Source organism: Gossypium hirsutum, chromosome A06 (assembly GCF_007990345.1).
Source record: "Gossypium hirsutum isolate 1008001.06 chromosome A06, Gossypium_hirsutum_v2.1, whole genome shotgun sequence".
In the NCBI taxonomy this organism is placed as follows: domain Eukaryota; kingdom Viridiplantae; phylum Streptophyta; class Magnoliopsida; order Malvales; family Malvaceae; genus Gossypium; species Gossypium hirsutum.
The window spans coordinates 120,633,080-120,652,338 of record NC_053429.1 but is presented as its reverse complement, the minus strand read 5'-3'; the positions used below and the strand labels follow the sequence as shown (position 1 = coordinate 120,652,338).

The 19,259-nt window shown below is 29.9% G+C and overlaps 3 protein-coding genes across 3 annotated transcripts; 1 reads left to right on the top strand and 2 right to left on the bottom strand.

Moving 5' to 3' along the window:
* Positions 1-295: 295 nt before the first annotated feature.
* LOC121230725 (uncharacterized protein At3g28850) lies at positions 296-1,346 on the bottom strand. Its single transcript, XM_041116036.1, has one exon. It carries the CDS (start codon positions 1,171-1,173, stop codon positions 403-405), a length of 771 nt encoding a protein of 256 aa, XP_040971970.1. The 5' UTR covers positions 1,174-1,346; the 3' UTR covers positions 296-402.
* Positions 1,347-7,109: 5,763 nt separating this feature from the next.
* LOC107900555 (peptide-N4-(N-acetyl-beta-glucosaminyl)asparagine amidase A) lies at positions 7,110-9,339 on the top strand. The gene has a single exon (XM_016826183.2). The coding sequence runs from the start codon at positions 7,379-7,381 to the stop codon at positions 9,179-9,181; it is 1,803 nt and encodes a 600-aa protein (XP_016681672.2). The 5' UTR covers positions 7,110-7,378; the 3' UTR covers positions 9,182-9,339.
* Positions 9,340-10,496: 1,157 nt separating this feature from the next.
* LOC121230724 (probable methyltransferase PMT23) lies at positions 10,497-15,130 on the bottom strand. The gene is made up of 8 exons (XM_041116035.1): positions 14,146-15,130; positions 13,283-13,432; positions 12,856-13,126; positions 12,628-12,738; positions 12,273-12,444; positions 11,884-12,138; positions 11,315-11,509; positions 10,497-11,125 (listed from the first exon to the last, which is right to left on the bottom strand). Exons 1-8 carry the CDS (start codon positions 14,626-14,628, stop codon positions 10,927-10,929), a joined length of 1,836 nt encoding a protein of 611 aa, XP_040971969.1. The 5' UTR covers positions 14,629-15,130; the 3' UTR covers positions 10,497-10,926.
* Between the last annotated feature and the right edge of the window lie 4,129 nt (positions 15,131-19,259).

Below are 19,259 nucleotides of genomic sequence, written 5' to 3'. Positions count from 1 at the left end.
ATATTGCAATCTTTTTGACAACTTTTTCATTCTCATTTATATTGAAATAAAAATATTAATATGAACGTGTGCAAATCAAATATTATTATTTGTACAATATGTGATTCCATATTATTTCTATTTATTTTTAAAAAAGAGTTTTTCCTCCTAATTTTTAGTATTTTTAATTAGATTTTAATTTTGTGAGAAAAAAACTAAAAATTTAAAATAAAAATTTAAAATAACGTGATATCGCAATTTCATATCATCGTTCCTGTTATGTATATTTTGAACATTTTAATGGAAAACAAAAAAGTAAACAAAATTGTAATTAAAATGGTAAAAAGAAGCTAGGGACTTCTAAGAAAATACAAATGCCTCTTTTTTTTTTACTAATTTGATTTTATATTAATAAAAATTAAGCTAAGAAAAAGAGTAGGAGACTCGACGGTGACCGGGGCTGCAAGACGGGCACCTGACGAGACCGTTAGCATTGCAATCGTTACAACTTCGGAACCCAGACTTTTCAAAATAAATCTTATGGCTACCATTGCATTGTCGACAAACAACGAATCTCATCCCTTGGCATAAATCACAGACACTGGACCCTACAGCAACCGGTGACCCACCAATCAGTTTCTTCAGTTCTCCACACTCATGTAACCGTTTGATTTCCTCCGCACCACCTACGTACTTCCCGCCGATGAAAACCAAGGGTAGCGTAAAGCTTTTGATTTCATTCCGCCCGATGATCCCCTGCAACTCCTCTACGAAATCCGAATCCATAGACAAATCTCGTTCGTCGATCGGTAAGCCGAATCCACGTAGAATTGACCTGACGGCCTTACAGTCCTCGAAAGTCCTACGGACGACACGGAGGCTGGTGAAGTAAAGTACAACCCACTGATCAGCGTAAGGGAGAGTAACGGAGGGTTGGGGTGATAAGGGAGCATGGTGGTGGGTTTGAGCCGCTGCCGCTGCGGCCGCAGCCCATGCGCGGAGGACGGAGGTTGAGAGTGTTACACGGTGGAAAATGGAGGGATTTTTGGGGGATTTAGAATAGGGCTGGAAGGGTTGGTCCTCTTGGAGGATGGCGTTAATGTCTTTCAAAGAAGAGGAAGAGAAATGGGAGGGTGACTTGGGAGTGGAGGATGCAGTGTTTGGTGGTGATCTTAGTAGCCAGTGAGGGAACATTGGAGAAGGTTTGAAGGAATTAGCAAGGAGGGTTTAACATAGAAATTAAGGATTACGAACCCAATATAAGGTTAAGTGGGATTTGCGCTTATTAAGGCAACCCTGGATATGAATTAGATAAGGCAATAAGGCTTAGATTAAGGGATTCCAGATTCATGCCTACCTTGATTTCTACATGAGGTTACAAAAGAGAGGGAGAGTCATACTTTGTATAAGAATATTTTGTTTTTTTAATGAAAATATTTAATTATATTATATAAAAAAATTTACATGATTTAAGAAAAACATAATTCGTATTATCTTTTGAAAATTTTATACTTAAAAATAAAATAAAATAAAGAGTATGGAATTCAACCTAATTATGATGGAATTAAAATGTTTCCATTTTCAATGTATCAAAAATAGGAACTCTTTATTAGTTAGTTAGTCTTAATTAGGATAACTTAAAATATATATATATATAATAATTTATTTAGCCCTTTAATTTTATAAAAAAATTTATTTTACTTCTCTATTTAATTTTTTTTGTCTTTTTTAATTTTTTAATTTATATTGTTTATCAAATTATCTCAAAATAAATGAAAAAGTTAATATTAGTTAACTTTGTTAATATGGCATATATGTGAATTACCACGCAGATGTCACATTAGTAATTAATTAATTTTTTAAAAAATTATTTAAATAGTTAACATTTTTAAATTAATTAATTACTAATGTGACATGCATGTGGATTACCACGTGAATGTCACATTAACAAAATTAACAAATGTTAATTTTTTTCATCTATTTTGAAAGATTTAACAAATAAATTTTAAATATTAAAATAAACAAAAAAAATAGAAGAATAAAATAAATTTTTTATGTGAAAAAGAAATCAACATATTGGTTCACTAAAATGTGCCACGTGTTACTGGTTTTCTAAAATTTTATTTATACTTGGATTTGTGGAAAAAAGTTCAATTTATTAAATTATTTAGAGATAATTACATCAAACGTCCTAAAAAATGATTTTCATTTTAAATTGGTCCTTAAATTTTAAAATGTTTTAATTATATTTTTAAACTATCAATGTTATATCTATTAAACTTTTTCATTGTTAAAACCATTAATTTAACCTTTAAAAACACATCAAATCTTATATAACTGAATTTAAAATGAATATTTAAAAAAAATAGAATGCTATCACATAACTTTTAGATGTAAAAATTAAAATAAAGTTAACTAATAAAAGAGTGAAAACTTGAAAAAAGAAGAGTAAATGAATAAAATCTTCCATAAAAGTTTCGAAAACCTCAAAAGTAAGATTTTTAAAATATCTATTTTTACAATATTTATTTTTCTTAAAATTTTATTTTAAATTAAGTCATATAAAATTGACTCGTCATTTAACTATTAAATTAATGATTGGATCTAACAATTTAAAGATATAATTTAAATATTTGAAGTTTAAAAATCAAATTAAAATGAAGGTTATAATTTAAAGATATTTAGTACAATTAACTCGAATATTTACAACTATTTTCAATTACGAAAGTTAAAATGATTACTAAGTACATGGCACAATTTGACATTAATTTCTCTATATGCATTTTGTAAGAAAAATATTTTATATTTATGTAAAATTTAGGGTTTGGGTCGATCTTAAAGGGATGTGGGTAAATTTTTTTCATTTCTGATTTAGATTAAGATATTTTACTCAAAAATATAAAAATCGATTCAACAAGTTGATGATTCATAATTCAATTGTGGTTTATACTTATTTATGGCTAATCAATTCCCTCCCTTATTTCAAATTGATATATTGGTCAATTCTTAATTTGACTAATCAATTTAGTTTGGTTTCAACAATCATGATTTTATGTCAAGATATATCTTAAAATTGATTATGCAATCAGTCAAGGTTATAAAGACGAGAATACAACATAAAATCAATACAGTTATATAAATTGATTGAGCCTTGGATTAATCAACATCGTTGTTTATATAACATATAGGAGGACGTGAGCTCGAGTACATTTAAGGACATATTATTCTCTTATTTAAGGGTTTAGGATTATGGCTAATTTGTAGGATTGATATAAAAATATAATTATGTAAAATTAATACATTTATATCATATTTATATTATTTTAATTAATTTATTTGTATCATCTTAAAATTATAAAAAAGTTTGAAATTATTTAATTTTTTTATGTTTAAAAGAATATAATTTTATTGGGTTAATATGTTCATTAACCCCTGAACTTGATAACTTTACTCTAGTCTCTTGACTTTTTTATTATCATGCCAATCCCTAAAATTGACATAAATTACATACATCGATCCTTAAGGCTAACCCCAATTATTTTTTTTAAAAAAAATTAGCGATATAAAAAAATATCATTGTAACACATGTTATGCATTTATTCATATATTTATAAGCATAAAAAATTTTATTCTTATTTTTTTGAAATATTTTTTTAAAAATAATATTTTAATACTTTTTTTTTCCTTGGAAATCTTTGGTTTTCTTCTTACAACTCTCCCTCCCATCTCTCTCTAATACTTCACCATTTTCAAAATTTGTTATTAGACCATATACTTTGTGTAAATTGTAGATTTAGGACTTATACTTTAATTTAATCAATTTTAGTCCTTATATTTTTTGAAATTTGAAATTTTAGTTCTAATCAGATGATAGCAATTAAATATGTTTAGCTAAATTATGCTATTAGTCCTGTATTATACGTAAAGTTATAGATTAGTCCATGTTCTCTAGCTGGATCATTTTTAGTCGCTATAGTTTTTGAATTTCGAAATTTCAGTATTAATACAAACAACAGTCTTTAAATCTATTAACTAATAACATAACATTATGCATGCGATAATATGTTTGGCGCATCAAATTTTAAAAACAACGAAACTTAGTGAGTTTGTTACCATTAGGTCAAGACTAAAATTTTCAAATTTTAAAATTATAGGGATTAAAAATGACAAAACTAAAATACAAGTACTAAATCCACAACTTACGTAAGAATAGAATCAAATAGTACCAAATTAAATATTGAGTTATAAATAATTTAAGATTGATAAAAAATAAATAAATAAAACATAGTTTAAATATGTAAAGGTGTTACACTTTTTTAAAATTTAGTTATTATACTTTAATTTTTTTTATTTTAAAATTTGTCCTTTTATTACATTCCATTCAATTTTGCCCTTAATTGTTAGAGTGGCTATTAAAGAAAAAGGCAAAATAACCTTTACATCCCTTAATATTTATAGTTTTTGTTAATTTAACTTTTAATCTTTAAAATCCATTAAAAAATTCTTAATTTCTTTTCATATTTAAAAATAAAAATTATGAAAAATAATCCATTTAAAATTTAAAAATAAAAAAGTGTTTTAAATAATAATAATAATAATAATAATAATAATAATAATAATAATAATCCTTTCATGTTACTTGCTAATGTTTACACTAGGGGTGAGCGTTCGATTGAATCGAATCGAATGAAAAAATTTCGAGTTAATCGAGTTGACGAATCATATTTTATCATCTTAATTTGGTTTGAAATTTTCTCGAATCGAGTCGAGTGAGATGGAATTCGAATCAAATCGAATAGAATATATTTATTCGAGTTAAATTTTAAAAAATAATTTTGGGTTCTTGTAACCACTATTACCTATCATAATAAAATTTGTCCACCTTAATCAAATTTTTTATTAACTTTCATCACCTCATAATTTATTTATTAATCTTTTATATACGGGTTAGTTTCTTTGCTTGGTTAGTTGTTTCAATTATCTTCAGATTCTTGTCACTATGTATTTTGGAATTAAAAAATATATTAAATATAAAAATGTAATTTTTTAATAAAATTTATTTTAAATATAAACTGTGAAATTGATACCAATATAAAATTTTAGCACGAATATTTTATGGCATAATTAATAAATCAATTTTAATATAAATATTTAATATGACTAAACAATTCAATAATATAAATAATATAAAATGTAAAATTTAATTTAATAATATAAATAGTATATATAAACAAGATTATTACTATTTATGTTTAGTGATATTTTTTGGATAATTTTAATTTTTTATTTGAGAGTAAATGGTGAGAAGTAAAAGTTTAGGAGGAAAATAAAAAGTTTTGGGGAATAAAAGTTTGAGGGAAAGTAAATGGGGGAGTAAAATTTTGGAGGGAAAATATTAAAAAAAAATTGGGGGGGGGGATGGGTTTGGGGTAGATGGGAGGTGAGATGGAAATGGAATAAAAGTTTTGGGAGGAAAGTGGAGGGAGTAAAAATTTTGAGGAAAAATAAAAAGTTTTGAGGGTTTTGGGGAGTAAAAGTTTTGGAGGGGAAGTGAGAAGGAGTAAAAGTTTTGAGAGACAAGTAAAAAGGTCTGAGAGTTTGGGGTAAAATGTAAAATATTATAGTTTGATATTAGAATTATTCGAAAACTGAACTCGATTCGAATTTGAAATTCGAAAAAAATTCGAGTTGACTTGAATAACTCGATTCGTTTAACTCGAAATTCAAATTTTTTTAAATTTTTTCGAGTCGAATTGAATTTTGCTCACCTCTAATTTACACATGACAGGATCATGGACTTTGCCCTCTTATTACTTAGTTTGAAGGATATAAATGGTTTGTTCTAGAGGCGAAGTCAAAAAATACTTTTAAGGGCCGAAATAAAATTTTAATTTTTAAAAGATTAAATTAAATTTTTATAATTTTAAAAGGGCTAAAATATAATTTTAACTTTTTTAATTTAACATTTTAAATTTTTTAAAGGACCAAAACAATAAATTTCTATTTTAGGCTCTTTTGCTATAATATCAACTACACATTTTGTCTTTTTTTTTTGTTCACTAAATGTAAATTACAATAATTCATAAAATTTTAATTTGCTGACTCAAATTTGTCCCTACCAATTTATTAAGCATCCTATAATTTTTGCGATGAGTGGGAAGGAGAATTATTTAGGGTTAAAGTATTTAAGAGGTCCTTATATTATAGGGGTTGAATTGAATTAATCCTTTTATTATTAAATGAATCATTTTAGTCCCTATACTATTAAAAAGAATTAAATAAGTCCAAATTGTTAAGAAATTAACATTTATGTATAAAAAAAATGTTGAAAATTATTATTATTTATTTGTAGTTAAATTCTAAATAAAATATTTTATTTATAGAACCATAAAACTTTTAAAAATATTAACTTTGTTAAATTATAAATGATAACTCTATTTTAATTTAACTTTATTTAATTCCGTTTAATAGTAAAAGATTGAATTAATCTATTTAAGTATAAAAATAAATAATTTAATCAAACCTCTTTTAAGTATATTCACCATTACATAGTCTATAACCATAGGTGTTTTAGGTCGTATTTTTCTGTATTAATGCAATCATAAATTTCAGTGATCAAATGGGTGAAAAGGTTTTATCGCTTTTAGAAAATAAGCCCTTTTTGGGCAAAAATTAAAGAAATTAAGTCTTGAAATTAGTATATAGTGTATACATTGTATTTAAATTTAATTTGAAAGATTGGAAATTCCATATCATTATAAAAAAAATTCAAATTAATATTTTATAATTAAATTTAAATAAAGAATTATATATAATTTATTTGAATTAAATTAAAAAAGTATTTGCTTGAATTTTATTTGATACCGATTTATAAACTTTATTATAAAGAGTAAATAATATTTTTTTTGAATTTTTGTAACTTTTATATTTTTTTGAAAATTTATTTTTTTAAAATTTTAAAGATTTTTATTTTTTCATATATTTTAAGATTTCCATAAAAAAATATCTTTTTACTTTTTAGAATTTTTATGTATTTTTAAAAAATAAAAACCAACTTGAAATAAAAAATTGCAAATTTTAAGGGTTTTACAAAGCTATTTTACCTTTTTCTAAAGGCATCACATCAACAACTGTATACTATTATGTATACTATTATCACATCAACTCTGATAAAAATTTTCTCTCTTCCCTTCCCTAAAGCAAGAGTGGATAGATATTCCCAGTGACTGAAATATCTATTTTCTTTTTCATATTCATAAAGAAGCTTAACAACTGTATACTATTATGTATTTTTCCCCTTGATGATGGTTACATGTTATATAATTCGACACCTAGAGAAAATATTGAATACCCATAGTATTAAAAACATGCAAATTAACTAACATTTTCAAGAACAAAAATGAACTGCTGTTACTTTGCTTTCACTAGCTTATTGCTCTTCCTCACCGGAACAGTACCCTCGTCCGCCGCCGCACCTGATCGCTTCCATAAACCCTTACGGCTAAAATCTTCGGACCCAAAACCCCAAGCTCAAGAATTCTTCGAGTTGACCAATCCTCTACCGTCCGATCATCTGGCTCCGTCATGTTCCCTCGCCGTCATCAACCATTCATTCGCCAACACAATCGACTCCCCTCCTTTCTCCGCCCCTTACTCTCCACCTTCCGATTGTTCTCCGCCCCGGCCGCTCGTCGTCCTCGATTTTCGCGCTGACTCCTCCGGCGATCAGTACGATCGTATCGCCGCCATCTGGCTCGACGGTACCGAGATTTTCCGGACCAGCACGGCGGAGCCGACGGATACGGGGATCTTCTGGAGAGTCAGGAAGGATATCACTAGGTATTCTTCGATTCTTTATAAACCCCAACTTAACGTCACCATGATGCTCGAGAACGTCGTTAACGACATTTACACCGGCGTTTACGACATTCATGTTTCCTTCCTGTTTTACAAAGAAAACATCGTGCCTAACGACGTTAGGTTTCCGTCAATCATTTCCCCAAGTCAAAACCATTACGACAATTTGGGAACCGCCGAATTGGGCTTGTTCAAAACGCCGCCAGATTTGATAATCCCGATCTCCAGCGACGGCGAAAGAGGGCATTGGTTCAGAGTGGAAAGCGAATCGGACGTTCACGTCAAAAAAGTCCGATTCCCGGACAACACTATTCAAGTCGTTTTGGAATTATACGCGTCGTTTCATGGCAATGACGAGTTTTGGTATTCGAATCCGCCTTATTCCTACATCCGAATGAACAATCTGACGACGGCGCGTGGGAACGGCGCATACAGGGAAGTTTTTGTGACGATTGACGGGAAATTCGTGGGATCGGAGGTGGTTTTTCCGGTTGTTTTCACCGGCGGGATTAATCCATTATTCTGGGAACCGATCGTGGCGATCGGGGATTTCAATTTACCAAGCTACGATCTAGATTTAACCCCGTTTTTGGGATGGTTATTGGACGGGAAATATCACGATATAGCAATCTGTGTCGATGATGCGATATCGTTTTGGCTGGTGAATGCGAATTTACACTTTTGGTTGGATCATGGAACTCCCAAAGTTGAAGCTCAATCGGTGGTTTACAACAGTCCGGCGCTGGCCATTCAAAGACGAGAAGCTTTCACAATGCTTGATGGGAGTTTTAGGATTAAAGCCAATAGGAAAAGTGAGTTTGCAGGTTGGGTTAAATCCACAGCTGGTAATTTCACCACCATTGTTTCACAGCAATTTAAGCTTACAAATGTAGTCAGGTTTTACTTCAATGGGACTTACAAGATTGTTCAACAAAGAGTTAAGGCGAAGAGGGATTCGAGGATTCGAGCTGATTCCGGTAATTTGGTAGGTCGTACAGTTGTTCAAAGGCAGTATCCAGTAACGGTGATCACGTCTACTGTTCCATTGCCTCAGATAGGTTCCTTGGGGTCCAAGGAAGAGGAAATGTATATGATGATCACTAACGTTTCTCATGCCTTGAGCGAACGGCGGATCAACGGGTTGTCTTCGAGTACTCTAAACAACCGGCAGGAATCGGAGGGATGGATGAAGGTGAAGGGTCATTCAGTTGTCTCTGGCAGTGGGAGTACATGGCAGAAATACAATTACAGGGACGAGTTCGGTTGCTATTCTCGGACCGTATTGGCATTGGAGGGCAAGCTCGCCATTGACAATACTACGTTTTCTTGTGCATCTTCTGCGTAGTTTCTGTTGTTTGCCATCACCAATTTGTATGGAACATTCCAAATAATACTTTGGTATGTCGTCTATACTGTATGTAGTGTACGAGTTTGTGTGTCTATTTTAGCTTCTACCTTACTCTAATGTATATGGTTTCTATTTAATAATACCTTCTTTGTATTCATCGCTAGTTATGTTTTGCACTTTTCTTCTTTTTTTTTTCTTTTTTTTTCTAACTAGAGATAGTAATTCCATTCATTAAAAAATAAAAAATACATCAATTGAAATGACAACAATAACCTTTTATAAATACTAATGAATCAAAGAAAACCAATACGGAAATAGCATTTGGAACTATCTATTTCCATTGTTCTAATATTTGCATGTCATGACCTTATAACAACCATAATTAGACTATGCTAATAATGAGCTATAATTAACGACAATGTCTGAGATCTCAAAACACTCAACATTGGTGATGCACAAAATCAATCACTCAAATGGCCCAACCTTCTTCAAAACTCTCAAAAAAATAAAACTAAAGGAAATAATTGAAAAAAAAAACTAAAATTATAATTATTAACGCCGCCATAGCTTTTAGAGAAAACCGAGTGAACTATTGTTACTATCACAACTTTTGAATAAAGTAAAATTAACTGTATCTATACATTAACTTTCACTCGATAGCAACCAGTGAAACTCATCAACTAGAAAAATATCGCTAAAGCTGTTAAAAGTCAAGAAAAAAAAGGAGAGAGCTGAAAGAGAGAGTAGAGAGTAGAGAGTAGAAAATTTTCTTTTTAAGCACAAATAGAATTTCGAGATACCATATTGATTAATACAACTAACTTTTAAGTGATTGGTATAAAAAAAACCATATTTACAAGTTAATTCGATTTGATTTGAAAAAAATAAATTATTTAATTATTATAATATTGAGTTTAAATCAATAAGTGAATAAAATTTAAATGTTGTAATATATATTCTAAAATTTTCATATATTTTTGAAAATCTCAATATAAACTCTAACATAATTAATCAAGATTTGATTGAATTCAAGATTTATTTATTTATTTTCATAAAAAAGAAAAAGTATTAAAAAATTGGAATCAGACATCAAGCACAAATTTATTAATATCATTACACCATGAGTCCCTGGAGAAGGGCATCCGATTTTTAAAAGAGGTCTTCTCCTACAAGTAAAACCATTTTGTCCAATTTCTAAATGAAGTGGATACCTCCTCTTTACTTGGAAACTTCATTAGATTCACTTAAATTGTCCGCAACTATGGAATTTTATTTAAATTAGGCAAATAAAAAATTGAAAAGAACAAAAAAATGAAGAAGCCGAAACCAAATGCTTTTTTTTTCTCCCTTTCCAGCTGTTCATCTAACATTATTCAGACTCTAAATTTTTTAAAAGAAAATATCATTGTCTGATACATTCAGATATTAGTACAAGATCTATGATCCCCTGAATAATTAACAAAATTTAAAAGAAATTGAATATACTTGTGTTGAATACAACACTCACTTCGAGTCCGTCTAACGTAACTGTCCAAAACCTCTGCTGGACCTGTTGTTCATGGCCAAGCAAAACTCGGATAATTTAATCGACAGATAAGCTATTTAAATGCTATAAACTCATCCTTCTTCTATAGGATTGAATTTAGGGTAAAGAAGTATTTGAATGTTGCAGAGTTGAAGTCCAATCTTAATCGAGGACAAATTGGGAGTGGAAGAACCAGGATAGCTGCTCATGTTTCTTTTCAGTTATCATTCTCACTCGGACGCCAAAAGCCCTTCTTGCCAACAAGAAATTGGCCTTGATAAAGTGTTGTTGACCAGTGAAGTGAACGGAGTACCGGATTGAGCTTCTTAATATTTTCCATGGTGTCTTGGACCAAAAGATATCCGCCAGGTCTAAGTATCCGATCCATTTCCACAGCTACGTCAATAGTATCGCATCTGAGAGAGGGGCAAAATGTATGATAACTAATTCTACCATAAATCCAATAGCTTCGAAATTATATGCATGACGCAGTTACTAGCTTTGGTCATCTATTAGGTCATTCAATCACCTACTTGGAGTACACATCGCAAATAAAGCATAAAAACATTTAGATCAGTAACTTTTAAGTGTTCACGACTGCATACCTCTCTTTTAGGTTTTTGAAGAGAAAGCTGGCATGCAGTAGATCATATGTTCGAGGGTACGTATTGAAAGACTCACACCAGTCATGATAGACTCCGATCAACCCCCTTTCGAAAATAATGGACAATGTATCTTGTGCATCAATTGGTACAACATTCATCACCCAAAGAGGTTGGTCAATAAGAGCTGCAGCAAACCTGCAAACACCAATTTCAATAAGAGCATGGGAATTCTGTACAAGAGAAAGTTTATCTTGATATGTCAGATAGCAGTGGACACAAAAAAGAAAGGATCAGAGGACACATTCGAAAAAAGAAAACTGCTCTTGCGATACTACAGCTACATACCATATGTCATATAACTCAGTAAGAAATTAAAGGTGCTAGAAATATGAGGCAGAGAACTCCTATAAAACACTTGTATCTCCTTTCATCGAAGTGAAATGGAATATAGGTCATAGGATCACGAATTACACACAGAACGAGCAAGATGAATCACACGATTAAACATTAATAAACCTTTTTTGTTTTTTTTTACAGAAAAAAGTTTAGAACATTGTTATATTACTTACCCTCCATAACCAGCATTCATATCCATTACATTTCTTATACGTCCCAAGCTTATAGCTAGCCCATCAAGATACACCTCTGATACAAGTGCTGCCCAATGTTTGGTGTCCTCAATGAATATGTCTTCAGCATCTGGTTCGGATGGAAGGCTTGGAGGCTTACTGCTAAGCCTTTGTGGCCATGGTGTGGACCATCTGAGCAAATTACCCATCCTGTCAACTGGAAGGCGCGAAATACAATAACTAAGAGGCTCGTACCTGTCACCATCAATAGACATCATGAGAAGCAATTTCAACACAAAAAAAGGCCAGCACCACATATCCCAACATTATTCATGCAAGTCTTTGAGCGTGAGAAATGTAAGGTATAGACAACACTCTTAAAAGATTACCATGAGGCATTCTGATTGGTTTTCTGTTCACACAAAGGTGGAAGTTTTTCTTTGCGATGCTTGTAACAGGAATATGAGGAAGGCTTTTGATATATTACGAGTCCAACTCCAGTTGAATCAACAGTTTTAGCCACAATCTTCCAGCATAAGGATGTTGTCAAAGCTACCATTGCTGAAATATATACAAAGTATTGGACTAACTTAGCACATTTAGATTATAATAATGAGATGGCAAAAAGAAATAAATGAGGTGACTAATCATACTGGGACAAAACAAGTAAGCAAGGAAAATCTAAAGAAGGGAAAACAATTTTTTATTTCCCCCATGAAAAGTAAGAGAGAGCAGCATTCTCACACTTCCAAACTTTACTATCTCTTTCATCATCTCGATAAACTGGTGTAGCAGACCATATGAAATATCCTCCTGGCTTAAGAACCCTGTTCAGCTCCAATAATGGTTTCCCACCTGCATTTTGCATTCCAAAGCAGCAAAAGTCTCAAAAATTCCATGATATGCTAAAAAAAATAGAAAACTGAACAAAGTCAAACAGATGCTGAAAGGAATTAATAATAGATACCATACCATCTCCGTCCCAATGAACTCTACATCGTGCACAATGTATCAAATCATATGCGTTGTCTGAAAATGTTAGCTTTTGTGTACCGATGACAGAAAGTATAGCAGGAATTCCCCTCTCTAAAGCAAACTGTATCTGAGCTTCATGTTCATCCTTGGGGGCAAATGACATGGTAATTACATCTTTATCCAGCAAATAACCACCAAAGCTAGCAACACCGCAGCCGACATCTAAAATAACCCTAATGTTCTTTCCCCATTTAATAGCTGGTAAAGTCTGGAGGGTGAAAAATAACTTTAAGGGAGAGGAACGTAATGACGCTTAAAATAAAATATCAGTAGTCTTTTTGAGGTCCACACTTCAACCAATAACAGAGGATAAATCAGAAATCAAGTGTTAACTTGCCAAAGGATTGGAAAATCCAGCACATACCTTATGTATGAAATCAATGTAGCTTTGAACACCGTTCTTAAATTGAGTACCGCCACCAGGGAAAACAAAATAATCACCAGATTTTCGCACCCAATTCTGCTCCTTTTTGTATTCCACAAGCTTAGGATGAGGAACATTGCTATACCAAATCTACAAACGAGCACGAATACGTTATATCACCTGCATATTTAGCAAGTAAAACAACACTAGAAATGTTTATACATCAGAAATTTCTTTCATTTTATAACTTTTAGCAACCAGCTTCCCAAAACCTGTTCCTGGTGAACATCAGACTTCCGTTCTTCGCATCACACTCCCCACGTATAATAGGCTATGATACTCGAACTTGGGTGTGCTTGTTAAATATGGGTATATGCCGGATAAAAGCATGCTCAATTTTTTGTTTTTATTTTTTAAAGTTTTTCTATATATTTGGACGGTCCTCTAGAGTCATATGCAATACCCTCTGTCCAAATATAGATTGGGTGTAGGCAATTGACATTTCAAGAAAAAAAAAAGCCTCAAAATAACATAGCAATAGTAGCAATTGAACAGGCTTATGATTAAAGAAACGAAATGTTTAAAATCGCCATCGTAATATTTTCTAGATAGAAAAAAAAATTATCTAGAAGTTCACTAAATGTTAAGAATTTTATCATATAAATTCGACTTTTGAGTTCTATAAATCACTTTCGCACTAAAATTTAAGAATTAAGTCTCTAAACTATCAAAACAAAGAAATATATAAAATTAAACCTTATTTCACACTTTTTCAATGAGTAAACCATTTTGCAAGTAATTTTTTTAAAAATAAAAATCAATTAAACAAAAATCTTACCAAAAATAAAAAAGCTGAAGCTCACCATGTCCCTGCTTTTAGGCCAATGAACTGGAACCTTATAACCAATCGGCAAAGGCGCCAAACATCTCGGACTGGGCTTCGGACAATGCCTTTCCCTATGCTCCATCCGCCTCCTGGATTTCAATTCTTTAATCGCTTTCCAATTATCCAAGCACGGTATATAATCCACCGCCAAAGGACCTAACTGACAGTTCTCCCATTTTATATCCAAACTCACATTCAAGTCCACGTCAGAAGCTGCTGCGATGGTCTTGGAAACCGGTTTCGTGGAGGAGACGGGGACATTCTTAGGAGATCGTGTGGGTAACGGACGCGGCGGTGGAGGAAGAGGATCGGAAACTTGGAAATTGGTGGAGAGGAGGAGGGAAGGGGAAGAGGAGGAGTAGGAAAACAGGAGGATGGTGACGGAAATGAGAAGAAATGAGAAAGCGAAAAGGAAAGGGAATTTGCGTTCTTTGAACATGTTTTGGACGGAAATCGGCATTATGGATCGGAGAGTAAAATTAGCTTAAAACTTTACTATTAAAAGAGAGAAAAGGAATTCGAAATGTCGTTATCATTGAAGACACTTGAAATCATACTTGTGGAAATTTTGTTGTGTGTGGGACACTCACTCATGCTGTAAATCAACCGAATTGGATCTCATCCCACTCACTCCGATTTATAAAATACAAAATTTAAAACCTGTTTAACCTCTCTATTTTATTCACGGGTCAGTTAATTTATTACCTTTTTATGGATTGATATTCTAATCGGCTCTCGGTTTAACCACCACTATAAATTTGGGTAATCTACAAAAATAGTTACTTTTATTTACATTAGGTTACATTTTAGTCACTTATGTTTGAAATGTTACGTTTTAGTCACTTATGTTATTACTTTGTTACGAAGTGATCACTCTACCGTTAAGTCCCGTTATCTCTCTAATAGTAATCCTACGTGGCAATCCAACTAGATTTTAAGTGCCAACTTAGATTTCTAAATGAGACGAAAATAGATTTTTAATTAAAAATTTTAATGAATTAAAATTTTTAAACCTAAACCTTAACTAAAATTTTGATCTTAATAATAGTTTTTCCAGTTAAATGAGAAAAAAAATCCATTGAAAAAAAGAACAGATGGAATAAAAATTAAAAAGATGATATGAACAACTTTTTTAGTTAAGGTTTAGGTTTAAAAATTTTAATTAATTAAAATTTTTAATTAAAAATCTATTTTTGTCTCGTTTAGAAATCTAAGTTGGCATTTAAAATCTAGTTAGACTGCCACGTAGGATTACCGTTAGAGAGATAACGGAACTTGACGGTAGAGTGATCACTTCGTAACAAAATAATAACATAAGTGACTAAAACGTAACATTTCAAACATAAGTGACTAAAATGTAACCTGAGGCAAACAAAAGTGACTATTTTTATAGATTACCCCTATAAATTTTTATATACTTCTTACATTCTAAATTTTGTCCCATTATTTTGATTTTTAAGAAATTAATTCCTTTACTTTTTAAATTTAAAAATTTACTTTTAAATTATATATAATTAATGATATTAACTATTTGAATTAATTAATAACATTATAAAAATTTAGAAATTAAATTATGTTAAAAATTAAAGATTAAATATCAAATTTAAATATAATAAAAAGACAAAAACTAAAATTTATCTATGGAATTACATAGATTTTCGTTCTCAACTAATCCATTTATATCTAGTTGGTTCTTATTATTATTATTTTTTAGATTTAGTTAGTCTTTGAACTTGTATTCCGATAATCAAGTTGGTATTTCCATACTAACACCATTATTTTGTGCTGATGTGGCACTACTAACCAATCATACATTGCCCCATAGTAGCCTCTCAGTACGTTATGTAACAAAAATAAAATTTTAAATTTTAAAAATTAAATATATAAAATTAATTAAAAATGTATATTTTTTTTCACATCTAGAATGAATTATATTTGGACAACCATATATCCGGGTTCATTCTAGATGAATTTTTGATAATTTTATATTTTTTTACTTTTTTTATAAAATATTAGTTATTTAGGTTATTATTTTAAAATATATATAACATATAAACTTATAAATATATATAAATATTTAGATATATAAAAATCTATCATATATATAAAGGGTGAATATCTAGTATACTGATAATATATGTTTTTTATGCCACAAGCAATCTTAAAAAATTGACATGTCCAATGGTGTATTTAGGGGGGCCAGGGGCCCAGCCCCGTAAAATGAAAAATTGTCCATTGGGCCTTTTAGAAATTTTAAAATCTTAAATTAGTAAGAGGTAAAACTACACTTTGCCCCCTAAAAATGATAAAAAATTGATATGATCCTTTAAAAATTATAAAGATATAAGCTATTAAAAGTTAAAATTTAATTTTGGCCCCCTAAAAAATTTTTCTGGCTTTGTCCCTGAATATGTCCCTCCTTTGTTAAAATATTTATTTTTTAATAATTTACTATACCCTATATGACACTTGTCAACTCCTGACTTTTCTTGTATAGTCTAAAATATCCACCAGCAGTGTACCAAATAATTTATATTATATAAATATTTAAAAGTGTATAAAGCTATAAGTATATGTTTATATTTTTTATACAAATATATTTTTATAAATTTATATATATTATAGGTTTTTATATATTTAAATATTTTTATAAGTTTATATTTTATATATTTTCAAAACAATATAAATTAAAAAAAATATTTTATAAAAATTAACAACATATATAAAATTATCAAAAACACATTTGGAATGAATCTGTCTAGATTCCATTCTTGATGTAAAAAAAATACATTTTAATTAATTTATAGATTTTTATTTTTTATTTTAATTTATGTTTGCCTTATGACTTATTGAGAGGCTGCTATGTGGCACCATTGGATTGGGTTACAGTGTCACATCAACATAAAATAATGGTGCTAGTATAGAGGTATCAACCTGGTCGACGAAATACAAGTTCAGGGACCAACTAGGTAACATAAAATATGGGCCAACTAGGTACAAATGGACAAGTTTAGAGGCCAAAATATATATTAACACTTGATCCAATTAACTTTAAAAGATACTATTTAAAATAAAGATACTAATAAATTTAACCCTTAATGTTTACATTTTTGATCAATTTGATTCTTTTTTTAGCTAAAATTATTCATTAACCTGCCAAGTAGAGTTAATCACAATATCCTTTTTAATGGCAATGTTGAGTAAAATAAAAAATTTTAACCGTATTGGCGAGATAACCATATATACTTTATGTTGACATGACACTATTGTCTTACACATCAACAAATAATTTAAAAATTAAAAAGATTAACATGAAGTATACGTGAATTTCAATATATGTTGTCATGTTTAAAAGTTCGACATTTTAATCACTATTTTTGTTAGAAAAAAAGAAATCCAATTTTTTTCTTGAAAGGTTATTAGTTAAATTCGACTTTTAAAAAAATTTAAATTAAGGCTTAAATTTAGTTTTAAAAAAAGAGAGACTAAATTAGTAAAATATATAAATGTGAAAGGCTACATTTACCCTTATCCCTAAATATTTATATATTATTAAGAAAGAATAAATATATTATAGCAGGGTTTTTAATAAATAAATAAAAATTAATTAATTGATAAAATTCTTTTGACACCAAGAGGCAAGTTGAATGATTGCCAAGTGGCATAGTATAAATTCTTTAACTAGATTAGCTTGATTTGAGTCTGGTTTTTAATGTTGTGTTATATCTTCAATACATTTGACGTTTGAAAGTTGCAATAAAAATTTACGGGCAAAAAGGACAAATTGTCTACCTATTCTTTATTATGTGTAAATAATTATAATTATTCCCATATACTATATACCAATTTGAAGTTTCAAAATAAGAAAATTGATATTTGTTATTCCAGTAGATGTCACTACGGTGGAGGCGAAAGCATGTCTTCAAGAAGTATCGGTGACTGAGGAATTAGGTTTTCGAAATTTGACAGTGGAAAAGGATTCCTTGATAGTAATAAAAAAGGTCGGTCTTTAGAAGTGGATAAATCGAGTATAGCAATAATTATTCAAGAAATTAAAAAAAGACGCCGAAGATTTGAAAACATTACCTACTCTTTCGCTGGACGACTAGTGAACCAAGCAGCACACGTGCTAGCGGAGGAAGGGAAGAACTGGACAGAAACAAGGATATGGCTTGATGAGGCACTTCAAATAACAGAGTCAACGACTAAATGGGACAAATGATTCTTGAGTCGAGATTGAAATGGGTCAAAAAAATGAAAAATGGATGATTTCGACTGTCTTTCCACAAAGAAATTCCATCAAAGGCACACAAAGCATAGATCTTTTCAAGATGGAACGATGGTAGTTGATGAAAAAGTGGATTGCCAGAGGAGAAACTGTTTGGTTTTCTTGTTTTTTCAAAAAAATTAGGATGTAATCGATTTTTAGGGTTTATTTCTTTTAAATATTTTCTTCTTCTTTTAGAAATGGACGATTTAAGTCCCTTAGGAAATGAATAGGATACAATTGTAGTATTAATTAGGATTTGTTCCTTCAAACTGATGAGTGTAGGAAAGTAGGACACATAAAACTCATGCAAAGAGTGTATTTAAGTTTAAATTTTAATAGTAACCATTCTTTTATTTTTTCAAAAAAAAAAATTAAACTAATTAAAGGTTTAAAATCAAATAATTTTAAAATAGAAAACCTCCATGCATTAATTATCTAAAAATATTTATGGAAATCATATTTTAAAAATTATTAAAAAGATAAATTAATTTCCCATATATTATAGCTAAGATATACTTTCAAATACCGAGAACTTATTCATATAATTATGTATTTTTCGTGATAAACTCAAAATGTTTATTCATAAATAAAGTTGTATTTTTTTTTTTGAAATTATTTAAATAGCTCGCAAAGTTTAATAGTGAATATTATACAGAGGTGTAACAACTCCCTTAGTATTATTAGAGTAATTATGAAAATTATATTAAATAATATTCACTTATCTACACTAATCATTCATCATCCACAATGTTTTACATCTCTTGAATAGCATTTCTATGCATACAGCATGTTTTCAAACTTCAAAAAATTATTTATATTAA